Below are 21,894 nucleotides of genomic sequence, written 5' to 3' on the forward strand. Positions count from 1 at the left end.
TTATTTTTTATCCTTTTGTCTCTCCATGCTTCATTTCAATATACATATACTTCTGGCCTGTCTTTAGATTTACTAACTCTCTGTTTAGCTTTCTCTGATCTGTTTTTAAACCCATTCATTGTGTTATTAATTTTTACTTATTGCATGTTTCAGTTCTAGATATTTTTTAATTCTTCTTAAAATTTATGTCGTTTTTATGGTTTGAAGTTTTCTGCCAAAATTCTCAGTCTTGTTGATGATCTCCTTGAACATGGTTAGTATAGTTACTTAATTCATATATTGTGTGTAGATGAGAATGTATGTATGCATATATATAAATAAATTATGTATAGTTGTATATAGTGTATATACACATATGTATGTATGATTTAAAGATTATATATAACTATATATAAAACTATATATAAAATTTATATACTTACAAAAACGTGCTTTCCCATACATTCTTTAATTTTATATATATTTGGGAATGAATGTATGTATGTGTGTGTATATGTATATATATATCTGTCTGTCTATCTATCTATCTAACTATCTATCATCTATGTATAAAAACCACCTCATAGCCCTGGCTGATGTGGCTCAGTTGATTGGGCTTCATCCGTGCACTGAAAGGTTGCCAGTTCGATTCCCGGTCAGGGCACATGCCCAGGTTGCAGGCTCCATTCCTGTTAGGGGCCTGCAGGAGGCAGCCCATCGGGGTTTTGCTTTCACATCGGTGTTTCTGTCTCTCTCTCTCCCTCGGCTTTCCTCTCTCTCTAAAAATCAATAAAATAAAACCCCCATTGACACAGGCAACAGTATGGCGATTACAAGAAAAGAGGGTGAAGGAGAGATAAATGGTGATGGAGAGAGAGTCGAGTTTGGATGGTGAGCACACAGTACAATACACGGATGATGTGCGTACACGTGAAACCTACATCATTTTATTAACCGGAGTCACCAATAAATTCAATAGGATTTGAAAAATATATCAAGGGCTGTGCCTAACAATACTTTCCCACAAAGGCAAATGATATCTCGGAAGGAGAATGGCCTTCGAAGTCAGATATCTGTGTACTCCACTCATTTTCAAAAGTCCCACCTGTGTTATCTTTGGCAAATTATTCAGTTTCTTTCTTTCTCCATTTTCTCACCTTAAAAAATGAATTTAGCAGTGCAGACCTTGCAAGGCTGATATGAGGTTTCAGTGTAATAGATACATAGTTTCTGTCAAAATATTGGGCATGTAGAAGAACTGTATCTTCAACATAATCCTATGCTAATCAGTATTTTCAGGATTTTACGTTTTGTTAATATTTGTAATTAGTAGGATGATTGAGTTTTCTGACAACTTAGGAAAATATAATGGCAAAGTTTAAAGTAATTAAATGATTCTCTTTTTTCCCTTTTGACAAAGTTTTTGACACTTTGCCACCCACGCGCTATCAGGAGACCATGAGTACCGTCGTGACGTGGATCCAGCAGTCAGAAGCCAAACTCTCTATACCTCAGGTGACCGTCACCGAATATGAGATCATGGAGCAGAGACTCGGGGAGTTACAGGTCTGTGATATTTGATTCTTAAACAGCACAGTGCGGGTCTCATCTACCGAGCAATCACAGTGGTGTAACCTTAAAATAATAATAGAATTAAAATAATCGTGGCAAGTACAATAGTTTACCAGTTGGAAAAATGAAGATAAGACTTATCAGTGCAATATATTTATGTATTTGTGCCTATAAGATAAAAATACCTTCTTTAAAGTTAGCAGTGATATGGTCTATTTATGAAATACACTGTTTCTCACTTAGGATGCATTTTTAGCCACATTTTTATTATTATAAAAGCTCTGGTATTATCGTCTACCTTTGCCTGCTGACTTATTAACTCCTCTCATGTTTCCACACAGGAGGTAAAATCAGTTTAGTTATAAAATTAGTTTTAATTTAAACACCAGTTTTATGTAATATTGTAGTTATTTGGTTTTTAATAACTGTGTTTTTAACAGCTTTATATTGGGAATTATTAAATACTTATTTGGGAAATAAATAAAATAATTTGTAAGAGATTTTAGAATACTTCTACTATCTATGAAAAGCCTGTGTTGTATATCTAATCACATTTTACATTTTAAGATGTGAAAACATACTCATTAGTTGTATTTAGTAGCTGAAATAATATACCTGTATTTTGGGAATTAAATTAAGAAAAAAGGTTAAACTTCTAACTTTGTATATCAATTGTTCTTTTTTGAGAATTAAACACTATTTCTTAAAATAGTCATTTCAGAAGTATTTGTTTAGATACATTTCTAAAAGCATTTCCCAGTGTATATTGTCCTATTTAGACTATTTCCTCCACTATAATACCCAAAACACTAGAACTGTTTAGCCTTTTTCCCACTTCATGTTGCTGTTTGTAGTACTTGGATTGATTCCAAAATTTTCTTTGAACAATATGTGACTTCATACAGCTATAAACATTAAAAAAATGAGAGTACAAAGGGATAGCAGCCAGGGGAGTGGATTAAGTACACAAGAAATGGTGCATAGATAAGTGGAAAAGTACATTTCTACCGAAGGAACAGTGAAGAAGGCAACATTATTGCTGAGAAAATACATTAACTACAAAAGTGAAGTTAGACCCTTGCATCAAACGTTCTACCAAAACAATATCACATACGTTAAAGAGTTCAAGGGCATCTCAATAATAAATGTTGGAGAATTTGTTAATAAAAATCTTTAAAAACATATGATGGGCAAACATACAAAGCAATGGAAACAGTCACAAACATTGTAAAAATACCAGAGATGATTTAAAAGAAAAATGAGACTCAAGAAAATATTTAGCTGCACAAAGGAGAAAGACATTAATAAGGAAGTCACCAAAAAGCCACATAAACAACCATTAAACCTGTGAAAAGTTGTAGCTCGAACTGTAAAAGATGAAGAAGAAATGTTCAAAATGAGGCTCTTTTCCCAGGATAAATTCCCAGCAGGAGAAATCCAGGAGAGCAAGTGCAGGCCTGGAAGCAGCGACACACCCTCACTTCCTAGGGGGATGTCATTGAGTACAGTTTGCTGAGGAGGACCTTTCAGTACCTCCCAGTGACATACAGAATAACTCACTTAATTGTACACGTGGCTACTGTTTCTATGAAGTCTGTATTTTGCAGAAATAATTACAATATACTCAAACGTATAGGTAGGTGATAGATCAGAAACATAATTTACAGCAGTATAAAACTCAAAATTGATTTTTAGAGCTAAGAAAGGGAAGTGGTTAAATGAACTAGAGAAGCCATTAAAATTTATGTTTTTGAAAATACTTAATGACATAGGAAGAGGCTCACAGTAAAATGCCTGGCTTAAAATGCAGTTACAGGCATGCTAGATAGTGTATAAATAATCAATCAAAGGTAAAGTTTAATAAAGTAAAATCAAAGAAAATTTAAGTGCCACAAAACAGGCATAAGGTATTATGCAACCACAGAAGTTATGTTCTTGACATACTTGGCGGAATGTTATAAGTTGCTTTATAAAAGAAGGAATAAATGTGTGTTTATGATAAGATCAGATATTCAATATTGTCATACATAGAAAGAACTCTAAGTTTATATAAAATCATAATAGTTGCATATAATGTGTGTTTTCCCCAGTTTTCATCTTAAACCTTTATTACTTCATAACGAGAACATAACATTTAAATAAATATTGAGTAGGAGAAGCCTAAAGATAGGCATCCTATTATAAGGGATTGCATAGGTTATACAGTATAAATATAAAACTAACTTTATAAATTCTCCTCCCCCAATTATCCAAGAATTTCACTATAATACTACAAAACAGACCAATGCCTTTTGAAAAATATGAAACCTTAGTCAACTGGCATTAGTAGACCATCCCTCTGGTAACATTCAGAGTTTTGATTTCCCATACATCAATAGAATTTAGTTATATTACCTAGGGAGGTTAGAAGTTGTCTTCCTAAAGGCTCAGTATAATTAAGTGAAACTCCATTAAATGTATAATAAATGCAGTTATTAATATACAGATGTGGTAAAATAAAATTAGGTGTGCTAAAACTGGTTCGGGAAGATCTAGTTTTGGGTATATTTGACAATGTTCATAAAAATAGCCATAGATTTTCACATAAAATATTACTGAATAATGTACAAATTAATCTTCTGATATAAAAGTAGAATTAAAATCAGCACTAGTCATTTTATGACTGATATCATTACATCTTCTAGTTTTTTAGATGTTTGAATCACCTAGTTTTCATTTTAAGTACATTTAACTGAAGGTTGTTAATGAAACTACAAAATGGAACATTGTCATTCATCCGTTATTGTGCATGTACTTTCCTTTTTCAATTTCCAGGCTTTGCAAAGTTCTCTGCAAGAGCAACAGAGTGGCCTAAACTATCTCAGCACCACTGTGAAGGAGATGCCAAAGAGAGCCCCCTCTGACATCAGCCGGAGGTATCAGTCAGAGTTTGAGGCCGTTGAGGGCCGCTGGAAGCAGCTCTCCTCCAGGCTGGCAGAGCATTGCCAAAAGCTAGAGGAGCAGATGGCCAGGCTGCGGAAAATTCAGGTAATTCAGGGGTTTACTTTTCCTATTCATTTTTTTTCTTGACCTGTTTCTGTCCTAATGATGCGTTATAAAATTTAAAGGCAATTGATTGAACCTCCACAGTCATTCAATAACTGTGATAAGATAAAAAAGTACAAATCTTTCTCAAAGGAGTGGAGTTAGCTTCTTTCTCTTAAGAAAACAGTCTTTAAGAGTTCTGCTTCTTAGATTTTCTTTAATATTAATTTGTTTTTCCACCAATACCTTGTCATTTAGCTTATAAATAAATAAAAAGTTATCTACCATGTAATATATTTCATCAGTATATTTTACTTATAATTGTATGTATAAATTTGATCCCATCCCTTCCACAAACCAACTTCTAGTGACTCAATTTATTTGAATTGTGCCACCATATTATAATTAATTACTCAAGCTGAAAATGTAAACCAACAATTACATTCTAGTTGAAATATTTAGTGATACAGGTACAATGTCTCTTATGTGGGGAACCATTGTGACAATGTTAATGCTGGAGAGAATCTTCGAAAGCATCATGGCATGATGAAAAAGCACTGGAACGAGAAGCTTCTGGATTTAAACCCCAGTCTGGCTAACTTAGTTGTTTATTATTACCTTGTATAGGCCAAAAGTAAGAGTAGTCCTAGAACATTCTGTAAAGTACAACATACTTTACATATGTACACAGGTACATGTTTTGGCACATAAATGTGTGTGCATGCATATACACACACACACACACACAAATACATTTTTGCCAGTGCCAGTGGTGAAATAGGATACAGATACATGGTCCTCGCCTTCATGGAGCCCACATTCTAGTGAAGCAAAAAGATAAGTGTATTTCTACTGCTGCTGGAACAAATTGAATGTCTTAAAGCAACACAGATTTATTATTATTCAGTTTTGGAGGTCAGAATTTCAAAACCAGTCTCAGTGGGCCAAAGTCAACATATAGGCAGGGCTGTGCGCTTTCTGGAGGCGTTAGGAGAGAATCTGTTTCCTTGGCATTTTTAGCTTCTGGAAACTACATACATTCCTTGGTTCATGTCCCCATCTATTTTCAAGGCCAGCAGTGTAGCATCTTCCAGTTTTCCTTTCTAGCTCTTACTCTCCTGTCTCCCCTTATTAAGCACCCTTGACCACATTGTGCCCGGCTGCATAACCCAGGGTAATCACCCCACCTCAAAATCTTTAACTTTATCTCAACCGCAGTCTTTTTTGCTATGTAAGGTAACATATTCCCAGGTTCCAGGGATTGGGGCCTGAACATCTTGGGAAGCCATTATTCAGGCAACACAGGAAGTAAATTAAACAGTGTGGGAAATGCTATGACAATGCAAACGTAAACTGGGAAAGGGGGTTATGAAATGTGCTTGGAGCATTGGTTATGGAGGCTACACCTTGAACAAGTAGAATTTAGTCAACTCATAGAGAGGGAGAAAGTTCCTGACAAAATGGAGCAGTATGTTCAGTGGTTCAGGATTGGGGTAACAAAGATGTATTTGGAGATTGACAAAATAAATTATTGGAAAAATGGTCTGGGAGTAGATAATGAATGGTCCCAATGCCATGCTTTGAAATCTGAATTATAACAGGATGGTGGCAGGATTAAAAATAATAATGATGTGGAACTGTTATTGGCGTTTGAGCGGAGGGAAAGCCTGCTAATATTTGTGGTTTCAAGGTGTCGTTATGATAAGAGCAAGGAGGGGGGAGAAGACTAACACCAGTATGCAGGACGGATTAGACTAAGATTGAAGCGGATACAAAGAAGAACCAGTGCTGTAATCAAGGAGCCAATAACAAGACACGAACTAGGACACTGGTGACAAGGAAGAGGCACGAAACCACTCTAGATGCCAGCAAGATGATGATGTTGAAATCTTAAGTTTTTGGATTTAGTCAAATGCTTTGAAAATTCATTATTATTCATCGTATTGAAGGTGTAACTTTCAGTAAAGCACATAATTTTTTTAAAAAGGGGGACATCTGTAATACTTTCAACAATAAAGGTTAAACCTATTAAAAATTTAATTAATAAAGGACACATCTGGACCGCATAGTTGAATTGTATGGAAATAAAGAAATTTGGAAATCATACATTTGAAAAGTAGCCAAAAAAAAAAAAAAAAAAAAAAAAAGCAGTGGGGGGAAAAAGGCAATATATGAAAGAGTAATGGGAGGTAGTGGCTTTTTATAAATGACAAGGAAATTTTTCAGCTAATCTATACTTAAACTTGATAAAGCAAATAAGAAATTAAAAACAAAAGTTTTCTCTTTAAAGATGACAAAAGCTTTTCTGAAAGTTCCCAAGTGCAGGGACTATTTAAACTGTCAACTGCAAAAAACAATTTGTGGAAGTTCAGGTTTAGGGAGGCTATAAAGACACCATTCCATTGAGTTTATTGTTCATAGTTTGTTTTATGTACTGTAAGGGCACATTGTTAGTATCATCATGAATTGTTTTGAAACTTAAAATTTCTCTAGAGGGGGATATGATTTAATGTTCTCGAGAGTAACATCATAAAACCACATTTGGTAGTAATTTTTTATTTTTAACAATAGCAGACTTCATACAACAGTGCTCATACAGTAGACCATAAAAATGCAGTCTTAGTAAATATTCTTTTCCTGAAGAGCTACTTAGAGACATCCTTCAAACATGGGAATTGTTCCTGGGCTTGTGTTCAGATATATCACAGTGATGAATCATGTTGAGAGAAATCAGCACCCCAATAATACCTTAAAATGGGTCTTTGATTCTAGAATCACATAAAAACCCTGAAGAAATGGATGGCAGAAGTTGATGTTTTCCTGAAAGAAGAATGGCCTGCCCTGGGAGATTCAGAAATTCTTAAAAAACAACTGAAACAATGCAGGGTAAGATTTGTGTATAGCACCTTTCATATGGAGATGTTTATATGGAAAATATTTTTTGGTTACATCAGGGGTGATTTTCCCCTCCTGGGTGATATTTATCAATGTCTAGAGACATTTTGTTTGTTACAACTTGGAGTGGGGTAGATGCTACTGGCATGTAGCTGGTGGAGGCCAGGGATCCTTCTAACCATCCTGCAATTCACAGAACCGCCCCTCACAACAAACAATTACCTAGTCTAAAATGACAGTAGTGCCAACATTGAGAAACTGGGTTAAATCAGTGAGAAACAGAAAAACATGACCTTTTATTTAACCTTCATTTTATAAGATTATTTTAATGTAAAATGCAGTTTAATTTAAAGGTAAATAATCCTTTGAGCCATTTGTTATATCTTATTACAGATTATTAGTCATATTATATTGCTTTTCCATATATATTGAACTGTATTATAATATTATACAATATAGATTTTTGTTCCATTGATCTATATGTCTGTTTTTATGCCAGTACCAGGCTGTTTGATTATTATGGCCTTGTAGTGTAGTTTGTTATCCGCGTGATTCCTCCAACTTTGTTCTTGTTTCTCAAGATTGCTGTGGCTATTTGGAGTCTTTTGTGGTTTGATACAAATTTTGGATTACTTGTTCTAGTTCTATGGAATATATCATTGTTATTTTGATAGAAATTGTGTTGAATCTATAGATTGCCTTGGGTAGTATGGACATTTTAATGATGTTATTTCTTCCTATCCATGGACACGGTATGTGCTTCCACTTATTTGTGTCTGCTTCAATTTCTTTCTTAGTGTCTTATAATTTTCCAAGTACAGGTCTTTTACTTCCTTAGTTAAATTTATTCCAAGGAAGGTATTTTTTTAAAGATTCTTTTATTGATTTTTAGACAGAGAGGAAGGCCCGGCTGGGCGTGGCTCAGCAGTTGAGCATTGACCTATGGTTCAGGAGATCGAGGTTTGATTCCCTGTCAGAGCACAGGCCCGCAGTTGTGGGCTTAATCCCCAGTGGAGGGCGTGCAGGAGGCAGCTGATCAATGAATCTCCCTCATTGATGTTTCTCTCTCTCTCCCTCTCCCTCCCTCTCTCTGAAATCAATAAAAAATATAAAAAAAAAAAAAGAGAGAAAGAAAGAGAGAGGAAGGGAGAGGGAGAGAGAGAAACATCCATGTGACAGCAAAACATAGATTGGCTGCCTCCTGCATGCCCCCTACCTGAGATCAAGCCTGAAACCTGGGCATGCTCCCTGACCGGTAACCAGTAGTAATTGAACCAGCAACCTTTTGGTGCACGGGACGACGCCCAGTCAACTGAGCCACATTGGCCAGGATGGTATTTAATTTTTTTGATGCAATTGTAAATGGGATTGTTTTCTTAGTTTATGTTTCTGATAGTTCATTATTGGTGTATAAAACTGCAGCTGATTTCTGGATGTTTATTTTGCATACTGCTACTGTACTGAATGTATCAGTTCTAGTAGGTTTTTCGTGGAATCTTTAGGGTTCTCTATGTACAGAATCATGTCATTTGCAAAGAAGGACAGTTTTACTTCTTTTCAATTTGGGTGCCTTTTATTTCTTATTCTTGTCTGATGGCTGTGGCTAGGGCTTCCAATACTATGTTGAGGTGAAAGTGGACATCCTGTCTTGTTCCTGATCTTAAGGGAAATGCTTTTAGTTTTTGCCCATTGAGTATGATGTTAGCTGTGGGTTTGTCATATATGACCTTTATTACATTGAGGTCTGTTCCCACTTTGCTGAGAGTTTTTATCACAAATGGGTGCTGGGTTTTATCAAATGCTTTTTCTGCATCTATTGATATGATCCTGTGGTTTTTATCCTTCATTTTTGTATTGATTTGTGGATATTATAACAACCTGGCATCCCTGGAATAAATCTCACTTGATCATGGTGTCTGATCTTTTTGATCCATTGCTGGATCTGGTTTGCTAACATTTTGTTGAGGATTTTAGCATCTGTGCTCATGAGGGATATTGGCCTGTAATTTTTTTCTTTGTAGTGTCTATATCTGGATTTGGAATTAGGCTAATGCTGGCCTCATAAAATGAGCTTGGGAGTCTTCCATTCTCTTGAATTTTTGAATATTCTTTATACCATTGTCATGCAGTGGGGAGAACATAATCCAGCTCTTTAAGTATTTTTTTTTGCAAATACAAGATAAAAAAAAATCCACATACCTAACCTTGACATCCATCATGCTATACCAAATTGTTGTAATATCCTCTGTTTCAGAACCAGAATTCTGTCAAAAACCATAGCATATATAGCCCATGATTTTCACACATTCCTTAACAAGAAATATTAAATTTATTTCCTTCCGTATCTAATCTAAGTAAAATATAGATAATCCCCTAGTTCATTCGTGCCATAAAAACCTATGAACATTTTTTTGCAAGATTTATATCTCAGCCTTGTGCATGTATTTACATTTATTTCAGATTTGAAAGGACAAATTGTATGGGTAATGTCATGGTTCCTAATTATATGTTTCCTGTCTATGTTTTAGTTCTAGTACACTGAAGTAATTTTTTTCAGTTAGCTTAAACTGAATTATTTCCTTAGCTTTTAGTCAGTGATATTCAGACAATTGAGCCAAGTCTAAACAGTGTCAATGAAGGTGGACAGAAAATGAAGAGTGACGCGGAGCCCGAGTTTGCTTCCAGGCTTGACACAGAGCTTAGAGAACTGAACGCTCAGTGGGATCACATTTGCCGACAGGTATGTAAAGGCTCTCTCACTGTGGGTTGCCTTCATTTAATTAAGATTTCTTAATGTCTCCCTTTTATCACTGCCCTTTGCGAAAGTGTGGTCTCTGACTATGGTTGATGCTTTGAAGCATGGTTAATTTAAACTAATCTTTGTCTAGCATATAAAATATTTTTATGTTAGATACTTTAAATAGTATATATTCATCTTTTGGGGGTTCTAAAATGACCTTGAATATCACTGTCAAATTAGGTATTATTTTGATTGCATATTTTCTCTGCATACCTTTATAATAGTAATTGGATTAAAAGATGCTTTACACTTGTGTGCTTGGCACAGAAATAAAATGGATGGGTAACAATTTTCCCCTGTGATTGTTAAGGTTGAGAAGCTTGACTCCATTTTTTGCATCAATAAATGGCCTAAGATTGAGAAATAGTTAAGAAAAGCTCAGGGGAGGAAAATATAAAATAACTGTCCACTCACATCCAAGTTCCTCACATTTATACAGCAGAGTGTTTCATAGATACTTATTTTTGATTTTGAGATTAAAGTAAATATTATACACACAAATAGTATATATTCAGTAGTTCCTGTTTGGAAGATGAAATTTGGACCTAAGGCAGTGATTACTTTTCAACACCCCAGCCTTTTTTTAAAATTAATGAGAGGTTTCATTTCATGTGTTTTAGAGTCAGTTAATCTTTCATTATTTTTAAGTAACTTTTCAGAGTTGAATAGAAATCATGCCAAAAGGCAAAAACTTAATTTGAAAAAGAAAAGAAGGTAGATAAGTAAAAGTCAAAGCAAGTCACCCAGCTAATACCATCACTGACAAATGCTCAACAGTTCCATTAACTCAGAGATGAAATAGCCTGGGGTCAGCTAGCTGGCAGTCTTGTCCTGGAGTAAGTCTGCTCAAGAAGGGATGTTCAGGAGAAAATATTACTTTGATAATAGATGATATCATTAATGTTTTCCTGGAAGGCCTGTATGAGAGGTATTTGTTTGTTGAATGTTTTAATGGATTAATACAAAGAACACATCAATTTATTTAGACCAAGGGAGAAAACAATAGCAAAAAATGTACGAAGTGAACAAGATTACTGAAATGTTGAGATTTTTACATGTTAGAGAAGTGCACTTTCTAAAGCATCTCTGTATTCTTAAAGTGTCCTTGATTAAGACCTCATGTCTACAATAAAATGTACCTAGAATATTTTGTTCGAGGCAAGTACTGTAAACACGTTAGCCTGCTGCACGGAAAAAGCTCCCCAGGTCCCAGCCACGCTCCCCCCGAGTGCAGGGGTGGGGGGAGGCGGTCTGCAAGGGTGAGCACGTGAAGCACAGAGTCAGTGCAGCTCTTGTAATAATCACGACCCGCATGTCTTTTCCTTACGAACAACTGTAGACCTACTGTTGCCCACCCTGTTTTTTATGTCTCTGGCTCCCCTTGTAATGTGACACTGCCCGTGCTCTGACTTTATCACAAGGGACCTAGGTGGTGGTGAAAGAAAGGAGAAAATGCACATGGAGAAAAGCCAAGCCTGGGTATCGGGACCAATTTAGGGGCCCAGAAAGGAAAATGGAAACAAAATGTCAGTCTATGCTGTATAGAAACGGCTACACACAAATGAGGATGTGGTGTGTTCACAGGTTAGAGATAACTGTATTTGTGTTTAGGTGCCCGAGTCTGGAAGAACACAAATAATTAGGGACCCAGTTGTCCAAATGTGTGATATCCTTAACCCTTTGCGGTCGTATTAAATTTGGACATGGGTGTAGTACTGGTCGGAATTAATTTCCATTGAAAGAGCAGTGATACATAACATGCAAGATTATGAAGGATAAACAAGAGAAATTATGAACTGATACATGAATGGAGTTAAGATTCGTACGGTTCCTTGCTGTGGTGGCTGAGAGCAGACATACGACCGGAACGGTAAAAAAGCTTTGGTGGCTGAGAGTAGACAAACGACCGCAAAGGGTTAAACATACTTTGCCATCCCAGTGCTCTACCACTGACCCACACAGGCCAGGGCTGGTTTAGTTTTATAGCACACAATACTTTTTTTTACTCCCAAGCCTTTGGCTAAGTTCCATTAGTCACTCTGGTATTATTGTTATTTTGCCAACTGCCTCAAAAGATTACAGCAGAGCATCTAAGTGGAAATTAAACACCATGTTTACTTAGGCTTATTATAGGGTTTTTGACTATGCAAAATAATTTTTATCCCTTAATTAGTATAATTGTTAGACATAATGTTCTAGCTGTGTCGAAGTGAAACAGATTTACATTTCAGTAGATCAGGTACTACATTCACCTAGGGGACTAACTTAAAATAGTTATGATTCAACTAAATTAGGCTTAAGATGGTTGTAAAGTATAAGGGAATTAATATGATGATGGTTCTGCACATATTTGGTATTTGGTAAAGTACCATTAAAACATCATTATACTAAAACTATGAGTTACATATTAAGACTTTACAATTGCAACTCTGTTACTTAAAAGACAGAACTCTAGTCTGGCTGGTGTGGCTCAGCAGTTGAGCATTGACCCGTGAACCTGAAGGTCACGGTTCGATTCCCGGTCAGGGCACAGGCCCGGGTTGCAGGCTCGACCCCCAGCAGGGGGCGTGCGGGAGGCAGCCGATCAATGACTCTCATCATTGACGTTTCTCTCTCTCTCCCTGTCCCTTCCTCTCTCTGAAATCAATAAAAAAGCAAAACATATATTTTTTAAAAAGATAGATCTCTTAATCCCAGAGAGAAGGCTAACATCATTTGATGAGAGTTACTTTTTTAAGGTAAAAGAGAAGCACTGTCTGTAATCATTCCAATACTAAATTGAGGCTTCCCCTCAGTGCGGTATAACAGTGGACATTATAACAAGCCATCAACATGCCTGATTTTACTTTAGATGTTTTGTTTTGCTGTTTTTCTGGTTAATAAGTAATAAATTCTGTTGTTAAATGTTAGTGTTTCAGAAACATATAAAGCTTTACAAAGCGTAAGTCTCCTATTACCACAATACTCTTTTGCAACCTACATTTTTTTTAAAATTATATACTGAACAACTTGCACTCCAGTACAGATGTATTGGTGTTACATGGTGTTCCGTTGTGTGTGTGTGTGTGTGTGTGTACATCTCATAATTTACTGAACTAACCTTCCATGAAAGCGCATTTAGGTTTCTTTCCGCAGCTGACTTGAGCAGTGTACATGCGCCTTTGTTTTGTATGAGCCATTCTTTAGAAGAGTAGACTCAGATGTGTGAAGGTTAAAAGTTTTAAACATTTTCCAATGTACTGTCTGAAAGGTTGTACTGTGTTAGATATTTCCCTCTACAGGCATGGAAACCTTTGCCTCCCCACACCCCTGCCCAAACTGGGAAGTTTTGCTAATTATTTTTATGCCACTCTCACATGTGAAAATGCGTTACCTCTTTTTCATTTGCAATCATTTAACTGTAAGTGATACTGAGCATCCTTTTACATATACGGCCACATTTTAGTTTTATTTCATCAAATTACATGTCTATATCTTTTACTCATTTTCTGTTTTATTTTCTTTCTGATTTGTGAGAGGTATACGAATGTTGCTACCACAATATTTGAAATTGTAAAACCGTCTCAGAGAACACAAAGAATTATTAATTCTATGTATGCCTATAAATTTGCTTTCCCAACAGAAACGTATTATGAAAATACGTGTTTTTCTGTCATCTCTGTTTGTAGAGAAGCACTGCCACACACAACAGCTAAATTATAGTCGTAGGGGAATCTGTTGATTTTATTAAGTACGCCAAGTAAACGGCGATATCTTATCTTAAGACTTATGTGAAATTAGTATCCAGTCACTATGATTTATTTTCCACATTCATGGAAGCTTCTTCGTCTCTTCTATCTAAGCATTTTATTACTTACAGGCTGCTCAATAATAACGCCATGGTAATGTTTTATGACTTTTAATGGTCATGCTTTGTTTGCTGCTTTGTTTTCTGGAAGGTCTATGCCAGAAAGGAAGCCTTAAAGGCAGGCTTGGATACAACTGTCAGCCTCCAGAAAGATCTGTCGGAGATGCATGAGTGGATGACGCAAGCTGAAGAAGAATACCTGGAGAGAGATTTTGAATATAAAACCCCCGAGGAGTTACAGAAAGCAGTTGAGGAGATGAAGGTAAAACAAGCCAAGTAAAACAGAGCAAGGGATAAAGAAAGAAAGAGAAAGACACAACCTGGCTTGGAATCGTGGTGCTGCTTAATGTGCCCTTGTCCTGGTGGTTCAGTAGCACCGGCTGATTTTCAATGAATTTTGCTTCAAGTGTGATACAGATTATGTAGAATTTTTAAACTCTTTATTAATTTTAATAAATTGTGGTCAAAAATAGAAACATTGATGATCACAGTTTAGAACATTTTCCCTGTGAAATTGTATAGTATTCAGAGACTGGAATCAGCTAATCACACTAGCTGTTTGGAGTCGATGCAAATTTAAATTGAGAATATGTCCAGGTATCATGGAGATGACATTTGAAAATGTAGTCAACAGGCTATGTTAATTTGGTGGTTTAAAGGGGTTTCTAGGAACTTGAAAGTACTAAATATTTTAACTGATGGCCTTTGATGTGAATAAAAAGGACTGAGCTTACGTGTACTTCTCTTGAAACAAAGTAATAACAAAATAATATAACAAAATAATAACATTGATTTAGGATTGAGGAAACTGCAGTGTAGCAGAGAATTGAATCTGCACAATGGCATTTCAGTATGGCCTGGGCAAGGCATGAGTCAGTGTAATCCTCTATTTTATCATGTCTAAATCATCTCATTTCCTAACTGGAAAGTGTGAATTGAGTATTGAAACTTTATTGAAATTTTTACCTTTATTATTATCTTTTAGAGAGAGGGAGGACGGGAGAGAAACGTTGATTTTTATTGTCCCACTTACTTACGATTCTTCAGTGGACTGAACCCACAGCCTTGGGGTATTGGGATGGCTCTGACCAACTGAGCTACCCAGCCAGGGCTTAATTATTTTAAATTTGACTTTGGGGAGGTCACTGTCGGAAAAAATATATTTTTATAGGGTATGAGAGCTAGAAGGTATGTTGGAAGCAAAATAGTTTATACTTCTCTTCGCTGATCAGAAAACTGAATTCCCCCGATAGGTTGAATAATTTAGTCGTAGTCACAGGTTTTATCTATGGTGGAAACAAAAGGATTGAATACAGTCTCTCAGGCCAGTCAGCCCGGCCCAGCCCAGCCCAGCCCAGCCCAGCCCAGCCCAGCCCAAGCTGTGCTATTCAGTTCCATTCCATTCATCCATCCCATCCCATCCCATCCCATCCCATCCCATCCCATCCCATCCCATCCCATCCCTTCCCATCCCATCCCTTTTTACCCTAACCCTACCCTACCCCACCCCTCCCCACCCATCCCACCTCACCCCACCCCACCCCACCCCACCCCACCCCACCCCACCCCACCCCACCCCACCCCACCCCACCCCATCCCATCCCACCCCACCCCATCCCATCCCATCCCATCCCATCCCATCCCATCCCATCCCATCCCATCCCATCCCATCCCATCCCATCCCATCCCATCCCACCCCATCCTTTTTTACCCTAACCCTACCCTACCCCACCCCCCCCACCCATCCCACCCCACCCCATCCCACCCCATCCTTTTTTACCCTAACCCTACCCTACCCCACCCCCCCCACCCATCCCACCCCACCCCATCCCACCCCACCCCATCCCACCCCACCCCACCCCATCCCATCCCATCCCATCCCACCCCATCCCATCCCATCCCATCCCATCCCACCCCATCCCATCCCATCCCATCCCATCCCATCCCATCCCATCCCATCCCATCCCATCCCATCCCATCCCATCCCATTTCATCCTGTGAATCATGTGCCATCCCTGTTGCCTTTCCCCTCACATCTCAATTCCCTCCTGGCTGTTCTCACCATCTCTTCTAGTACTATCCAGCCACTGCCTCAGATTCCTAAGGAGATAACCAACAGTCAGCTTGTATTCATTCAGCTGCTGTTTCTCCTGCTTCCTTCCTTTGGCTCCGGCCCTCTTCTGGCCCTCTTCCCTCTCTCCTTGCACTGTTGGCCTGTCTGGCTAACCACCTAGTTAGATCCCTTTTTTCTTGTTCAGTACTGGAGAGCAGACTGTCTCAAATTTTCGATTTTTGTAAACAGTCTTTGAAACGAGTGGCCCAACCAATTAGTCTACATTGACTTGCATGTTTAAGTAACCGATCTAGCTACAAAATTGGTGCATTGGGGTTAATATTGAAAAGCAGAAGAGCTCAGACAGCCTCTGGCAACAGGAGCAATGGGAGTTGGCCAGAAGATCCTATTTCTTGTTTTGTGCCTGCCAATCAAGGTAATCGCTTTTAGGTCTGTTTCACTATCTTCTAGAGCAGAGATGGGGAACCGTAGAAATCATTTGGCCTGGCCTTGCCAAGGCAACTGCAGGAGGGATTCGGAATTCAATAAACTCAATTAAATGCTTGACGAAATATAGCAAGCTAATTCTTAAGTTGATAATCTCATATGGCCTGTGAATGATGTTATAAATATCCAAGTGGCCCTTGGCAGAAAAAAGGTTCCACCCCTGCTCTAGAGGGTAGTGATAGTACTTTGTGCGGGCCTCCTCTGGTGCTCATATTAAGAGCAAATTTATCTTTATTGTCAGAAGTGACTGACACCCGCTTTAACATCTCTCCCCGATTTACTCAGAGAAAAAGGAGACGCCTCCTTCTGTTTCTTTACTTTGCTCTCCTGTGCTCTGCTTGAAGGTGATAATGCTATTTTGATCACTTTTTTTTTCTCCTATTAACAAAACTTTTCAGTTAACATAAAAGAGCCTATAGGAGTGTTCGAGATGAAACATCTTCCTTTAAAATTCTTTTGGAGGCCTGCAATGACTATATGCCGAAACTTTACATTAAACTCTTGAAGAAAAAAAAAAAAAAACACTCTAGAATTTCAGTTTTAACTGTTTTCTTCTTTTTAAAAATTTTTTTACACTATGGTAACTGTAGTCCCAGTGCTTATCACCACTTACATAAATGCATTTGCTTTTCTCATTTATGGGTCACAGACTAGAGTACTGATTCTCACAGTTGAGTGAACATCAGAGTCACCTGGAGGCCTTGTTAAAATGCAGACTTCTGAGCCCCACCCCAGGATATCCAATTCAGTGAGTCTGGGGTGGGACCTGAGATTTTTCATTTTTAAATACTTTCTAGGTCACTCGAAGGAACAATTCCAAAGAGGTTCTAATGAACCATACTTTGAGAACCACTGATTTGGTATACTGGCAATGAAAGGTGTCTGACCATATGATGGTTAGATTCATGGATATAAAGGGAGCAAAACCCACCATTTGTGATGAGGATTATGTCTAAATTATACGAGTCATTTAGTTGTCTACCTTTCCCTATAGTGGAGAAATTCCTCATGATCTCTCATTATTATATTATTTATTTATTTATTTTCTTTAATTACAGTTTACATTAAATATTATTTTTTTATTAGGTTCAGGATCTTCTTTTCTTTTATCATCTCTGAACTTTTCCCAACTTCTAAGCCTGTTTTCTTAAAAAAAAAAAGAATTTATGAAAGCACCAAAAAACAAAGAAAAAAGTGTTTCTTATTCTGCGTTTTTGACAGTTGCACAGGTTGTTTGTAACTTGTGTAAAATGTAATTTCATTTATTGGATCCACTGCAACATGGTCCTTCTTCATCTCCCGGAGACTGAGATGGGCTTAACAGACACTATGAGGAAGAAAAAATAAAACTCCCAGGACAGTTTACTCCAAGTCTCTGAACCTCTGTCCTCTGTTATATAATGTGAAAATAACCAAACACGTCTCCCAAGCTTTCATTAAAGATCCAGTGAGGTAGCACATACAGCATGTAACAGCACTCAGCAGAGCATGCGAAGTGATTAATGGTTGTCAAAGTCGTTTGTAGTGCTAAAATACTATAGCCAAACATGGCTTGTGCAGAAACAGGTCCCAGGCAAGCTCAGTGATGGCACAAAACAGATTTAGTCAGAATTTTGAATTAAAAATTTCAATCAGTTTAATTGAAATCCATGAAGGCAATCATTTCATAGTCAAAGCAACTTGCATTTGCCATCCTGTTGTATACTTTTGTGGCCTCACGGGATGACATCCAAAGGCATCGGCTGATTGTATTAAAATATATGGAGGCATTTCCTCGCTGACCGTGTCTGTGTCCTGCCCACATCCCCTTACTCTCACTATTGCACTGCATGTGCGTCCAGCTGCCACCTTCCAGAACCTGCATTTCTTTACCTGTGGGCTTTCTGTGGCCACTGAATCCTACTTTTCCCACCTATGTGTCTCGCTTCATGAGCTTCATGGACTAGAGGATTAACAGTCCCCCAGCAGCCTTCAGCCAGTGATGGGAGATGGTATATAGATACCCCAGCATCCTCACTCTGAGTGGGATAACACGGAGGCGTGTGTTTCCCAGAGCTTCGCAGCAAGAGTAACTCTAGTCACCAGCAGTAACTGCTGGTTGTAATAAGTATACTCTGTAATTTCTAGTTCGTTTCCTGCCTCCGTTTCCCATTCCCCTCCCAGTATTTCCTTCACATCACGCATAAACTACTTATGCTTGAAAGCTCATCTCAGGGTTGGCTTTAGAGTAATCCAAATGAAAGATCCTGTGTGTGTGTGTGTGTGTGTGTGTGTGTGTGTGTGTGTGTGTGTGTGTGTGTGTGTGTGTGAGAGAGAGAGAGAGAGAGAGAGAGAGAGAGAGAGAGAGAGAGAGAGCAAAGGCCAGCAGTGATACCTGTGTAGTTGAACAAGTTGGGTTTGGGACTTTTGGTAAAGAGGGAGAATGCACGCCATTGGGAACCTGTGTGCACACCGTGGGGCTGTGTAAGAGCGTGTTAGAAAGAGCCTGTTGTAGGATGTGAGTTTGGGGTAGATGATTTGAGGTGGCTTAAGGGCTTTGCTTTGGACTGCGTGCTGTCAGTGAGTGGGAGTAACTGTCATTGGGCACCTGCATAACCTTTTCCTAGAAGGAGGGGAGACTCGAGTGAGGCTGGGGGCACAGTTGACCGAGACGCAGAGGTAACCAATATTAACCAGGATAGGGCAGTGGTTGGCATTTTGTGCTTTGGCCAATTTTTCTCTTCTTCTCTGTATTCGGGCATGATTATGGGGTGGTGGTACCATGATCTGCGATGCTAACAAAGTGGCCTTGTCTGATGTGGCTACTCTGAAATAGTTTATCTTCGACACGGGCTGACCAAGGCAGGGCTGTGGGTCCCCAGGCCAGCCCTCTCAGGTCAGGTGCTGCTCTTTGTCATTCATATTTTCAGTTACTGAACAGAATTTTATCAAAACATGGTCCAAAATATAGAATTAAGACATTTCTATATTAATTATCTTTTGCTTTAAATAATAGTCATGCTGATTTCAATATTATTTATCCATCTGTGTAACTTTTAAGTGACTTCAATTCTAGGCCATGAGATAGTTTTGAACTTGGTCTTGAAACATTTGTTTCATGTAAATAAAGATAGAGATATCCACAAATGTTTACCCACATACAGGTTATTTTTCAAACTATTCTGCTGAAAGATTTATCACATTCTGATGGTGATTTTTTTCTTTCAAGTTCCCAATTTTAATTAAACCTAAGTCTGTGGAAGTTATTGGAGTCCCTGTTGGATTTCTTTTTATCAATCCCATTCTAATAGAGGTACCGTGAGGAAGGAAGCATGTAGTAGATAGGAATGTGTTAAGGAAGGAAAGGCCCTCTCTTGCTATTAACAGGACATTCTTGGTTTTTCAGAGAGCTAAAGAAGAGGCCCAGCAAAAGGAAGCCAAAGTGAAACTGCTTACGGAGTCCGTGAATGGCGTCATAGCTCAAGCTCCACCTGCAGCACAAGAGGCCTTAAAAAAGGAACTTGACACTCTGACCACCAACTACCAGTGGCTCTGCACCAGGCTGAACGGGAAGTGCAAGACTTTGGAAGTCAGTCGCTTTTCTTGATTTTTGTCGATTATGTGTCAACTTATGGGCAATATGCGGAACGTCACAATTAAGTACATGGACTCTGCTATAAGAATATGTAGTTCTTCCCTTAGGCACTTATCATTCGGGACTTTGGGCCAGTCGCTTAACCTGTATGTAAAATGAACATAAAAATAGTATCTGTTTCATAGGGTGTTGAGAAAATTAAATGAGGAATTCCGTTTAAAGTACTTAGCCTAGTGCACAGTAAATGTGAGAAGCTATCATTTGCATTCTTATTATCACCATTATTATTATTATTATTATTATTATTATTATTATTATGGCTTTCTCAAATCCTCTGTGCACTTAACCTCCCTCTTTGTTTCTGCCACCTGAGGATTTTTCATATTTGTGTCATAGATAAGCCATGACATTAAAATGTTTTTCTTTATATTTTATTCAGCATTTCAATATGACTGATGCAGGAGTGGGACATGATCACATAAGCTCCATTTACCGTTTGGAACAAAAGTTCCCTTTTTTGTTTGTACTCTCTTCAAAGTCAATTTCATTTCTGTGATTTCAAAGTAATTTTAAGTTCCAAACTGTTAAGCTTAACTGTTATTCTAAGTGGCTTTTAGCTCCAATTCCAGCTGCAGGACTATATTTTATTTTGCCAAGGTGACCTGTAAAGCCGCTACATTCAGCCTCTCCAGCTGTGTCCTTCAAATGCATTGAGGACACAAGAGGCCATCTATCCTGATGGTTCAATCAGCAAGGTAGTTCATTACCTCAATCTGCACCAAAGTTAAAAAGACACATTACCAATTGCATCTCCTTATCTTCAAAGCTCTAAAATACCCTTGGGTATTTAAGGAGATATTTATATTTTCCTGTTGGGATCTTTGCCCAGAAGGAAGACAGCCTGTAGTCCAGCAGGAGCTGGAAATGACCCAGATTTAAGATTTCTATCATCTTTTAAAGCAAAATACTTAATTTCACTTTTTGCGATAAACTGGACGTAAAATAGGAAGCAAGTATTGGTAGACTGATGAGGCAGGTTAGCCTGATACTTTTCATCAGTTAGAGAGGAAATGTCTTCTGTCATTTGCAAGGGCTAGGGGCAAAGGTGACAATATGGGAAATCTGATAGAATTTCAGTTTCTCCTGAAATAAAACTTTCTTCCAAGCCTTCATTTTTGGTAGAAGTTGGGAAGGGGTACTGTAGCCAGTGGTGGTTATTGTGCTATTGTATTTCATAGGTTTCCCCAATATTTATAATCTCAAAGCTAATGGGAAATCTCAAAGCTAATGGGATTCTTACTCTCCACGACATTTTCCTACTTTTACCCCAACAGACATAACCACAATCTAGAAATGTGCCTTTATTATTATTCCTTTGCTTAAAATGCATATATAAACCTAACATAATGTTGATGAATTATTTCTTTATTTAAAAAAGTAAATCACTGAATCTTGAATTTATTCATGTAACAAAATATTTCCGTAATGATTTGTAATTATGTATGTATTAAGTGATCAAAATGACTAGTCGCATTTTCAATTATCTACTGCAAAGGAAAGGTGAAAGATGTAAAATATATCTTATGTTTTTACAAGTCTTAAAAATGAAAATGCTGAAGTCTCACCATCACTTTTTTATGAAA

General features: G+C 37.8%; 1 protein-coding gene across 1 annotated transcript in view; it reads left to right on the top strand.

The window, feature by feature from the left end:
• The window catches only part of DMD (dystrophin), a 1,831,916-nt gene that overhangs the window by 638,468 nt on the left and 1,171,554 nt on the right, over nucleotides 1-21,894 (top strand). Inside the window, exons 22-27 of the mRNA XM_087813416.1 lie at nucleotides 1,400-1,545; nucleotides 4,366-4,578; nucleotides 7,348-7,461; nucleotides 10,055-10,210; nucleotides 14,209-14,379; nucleotides 20,063-20,245. Of these exons, the coding sequence (XP_087669542.1) occupies nucleotides 1,400-1,545; nucleotides 4,366-4,578; nucleotides 7,348-7,461; nucleotides 10,055-10,210; nucleotides 14,209-14,379; nucleotides 20,063-20,245 (983 nt within the window). The remainder of the gene's footprint in view (nucleotides 1-1,399; nucleotides 1,546-4,365; nucleotides 4,579-7,347; nucleotides 7,462-10,054; nucleotides 10,211-14,208; nucleotides 14,380-20,062; nucleotides 20,246-21,894) is intronic.

Source organism: Miniopterus natalensis, chromosome X, assembly GCF_054644295.1.
Source record: "Miniopterus natalensis isolate mMinNat1 chromosome X, mMinNat1.hap1, whole genome shotgun sequence".
Classification (NCBI taxonomy): domain Eukaryota; kingdom Metazoa; phylum Chordata; class Mammalia; order Chiroptera; family Miniopteridae; genus Miniopterus; species Miniopterus natalensis.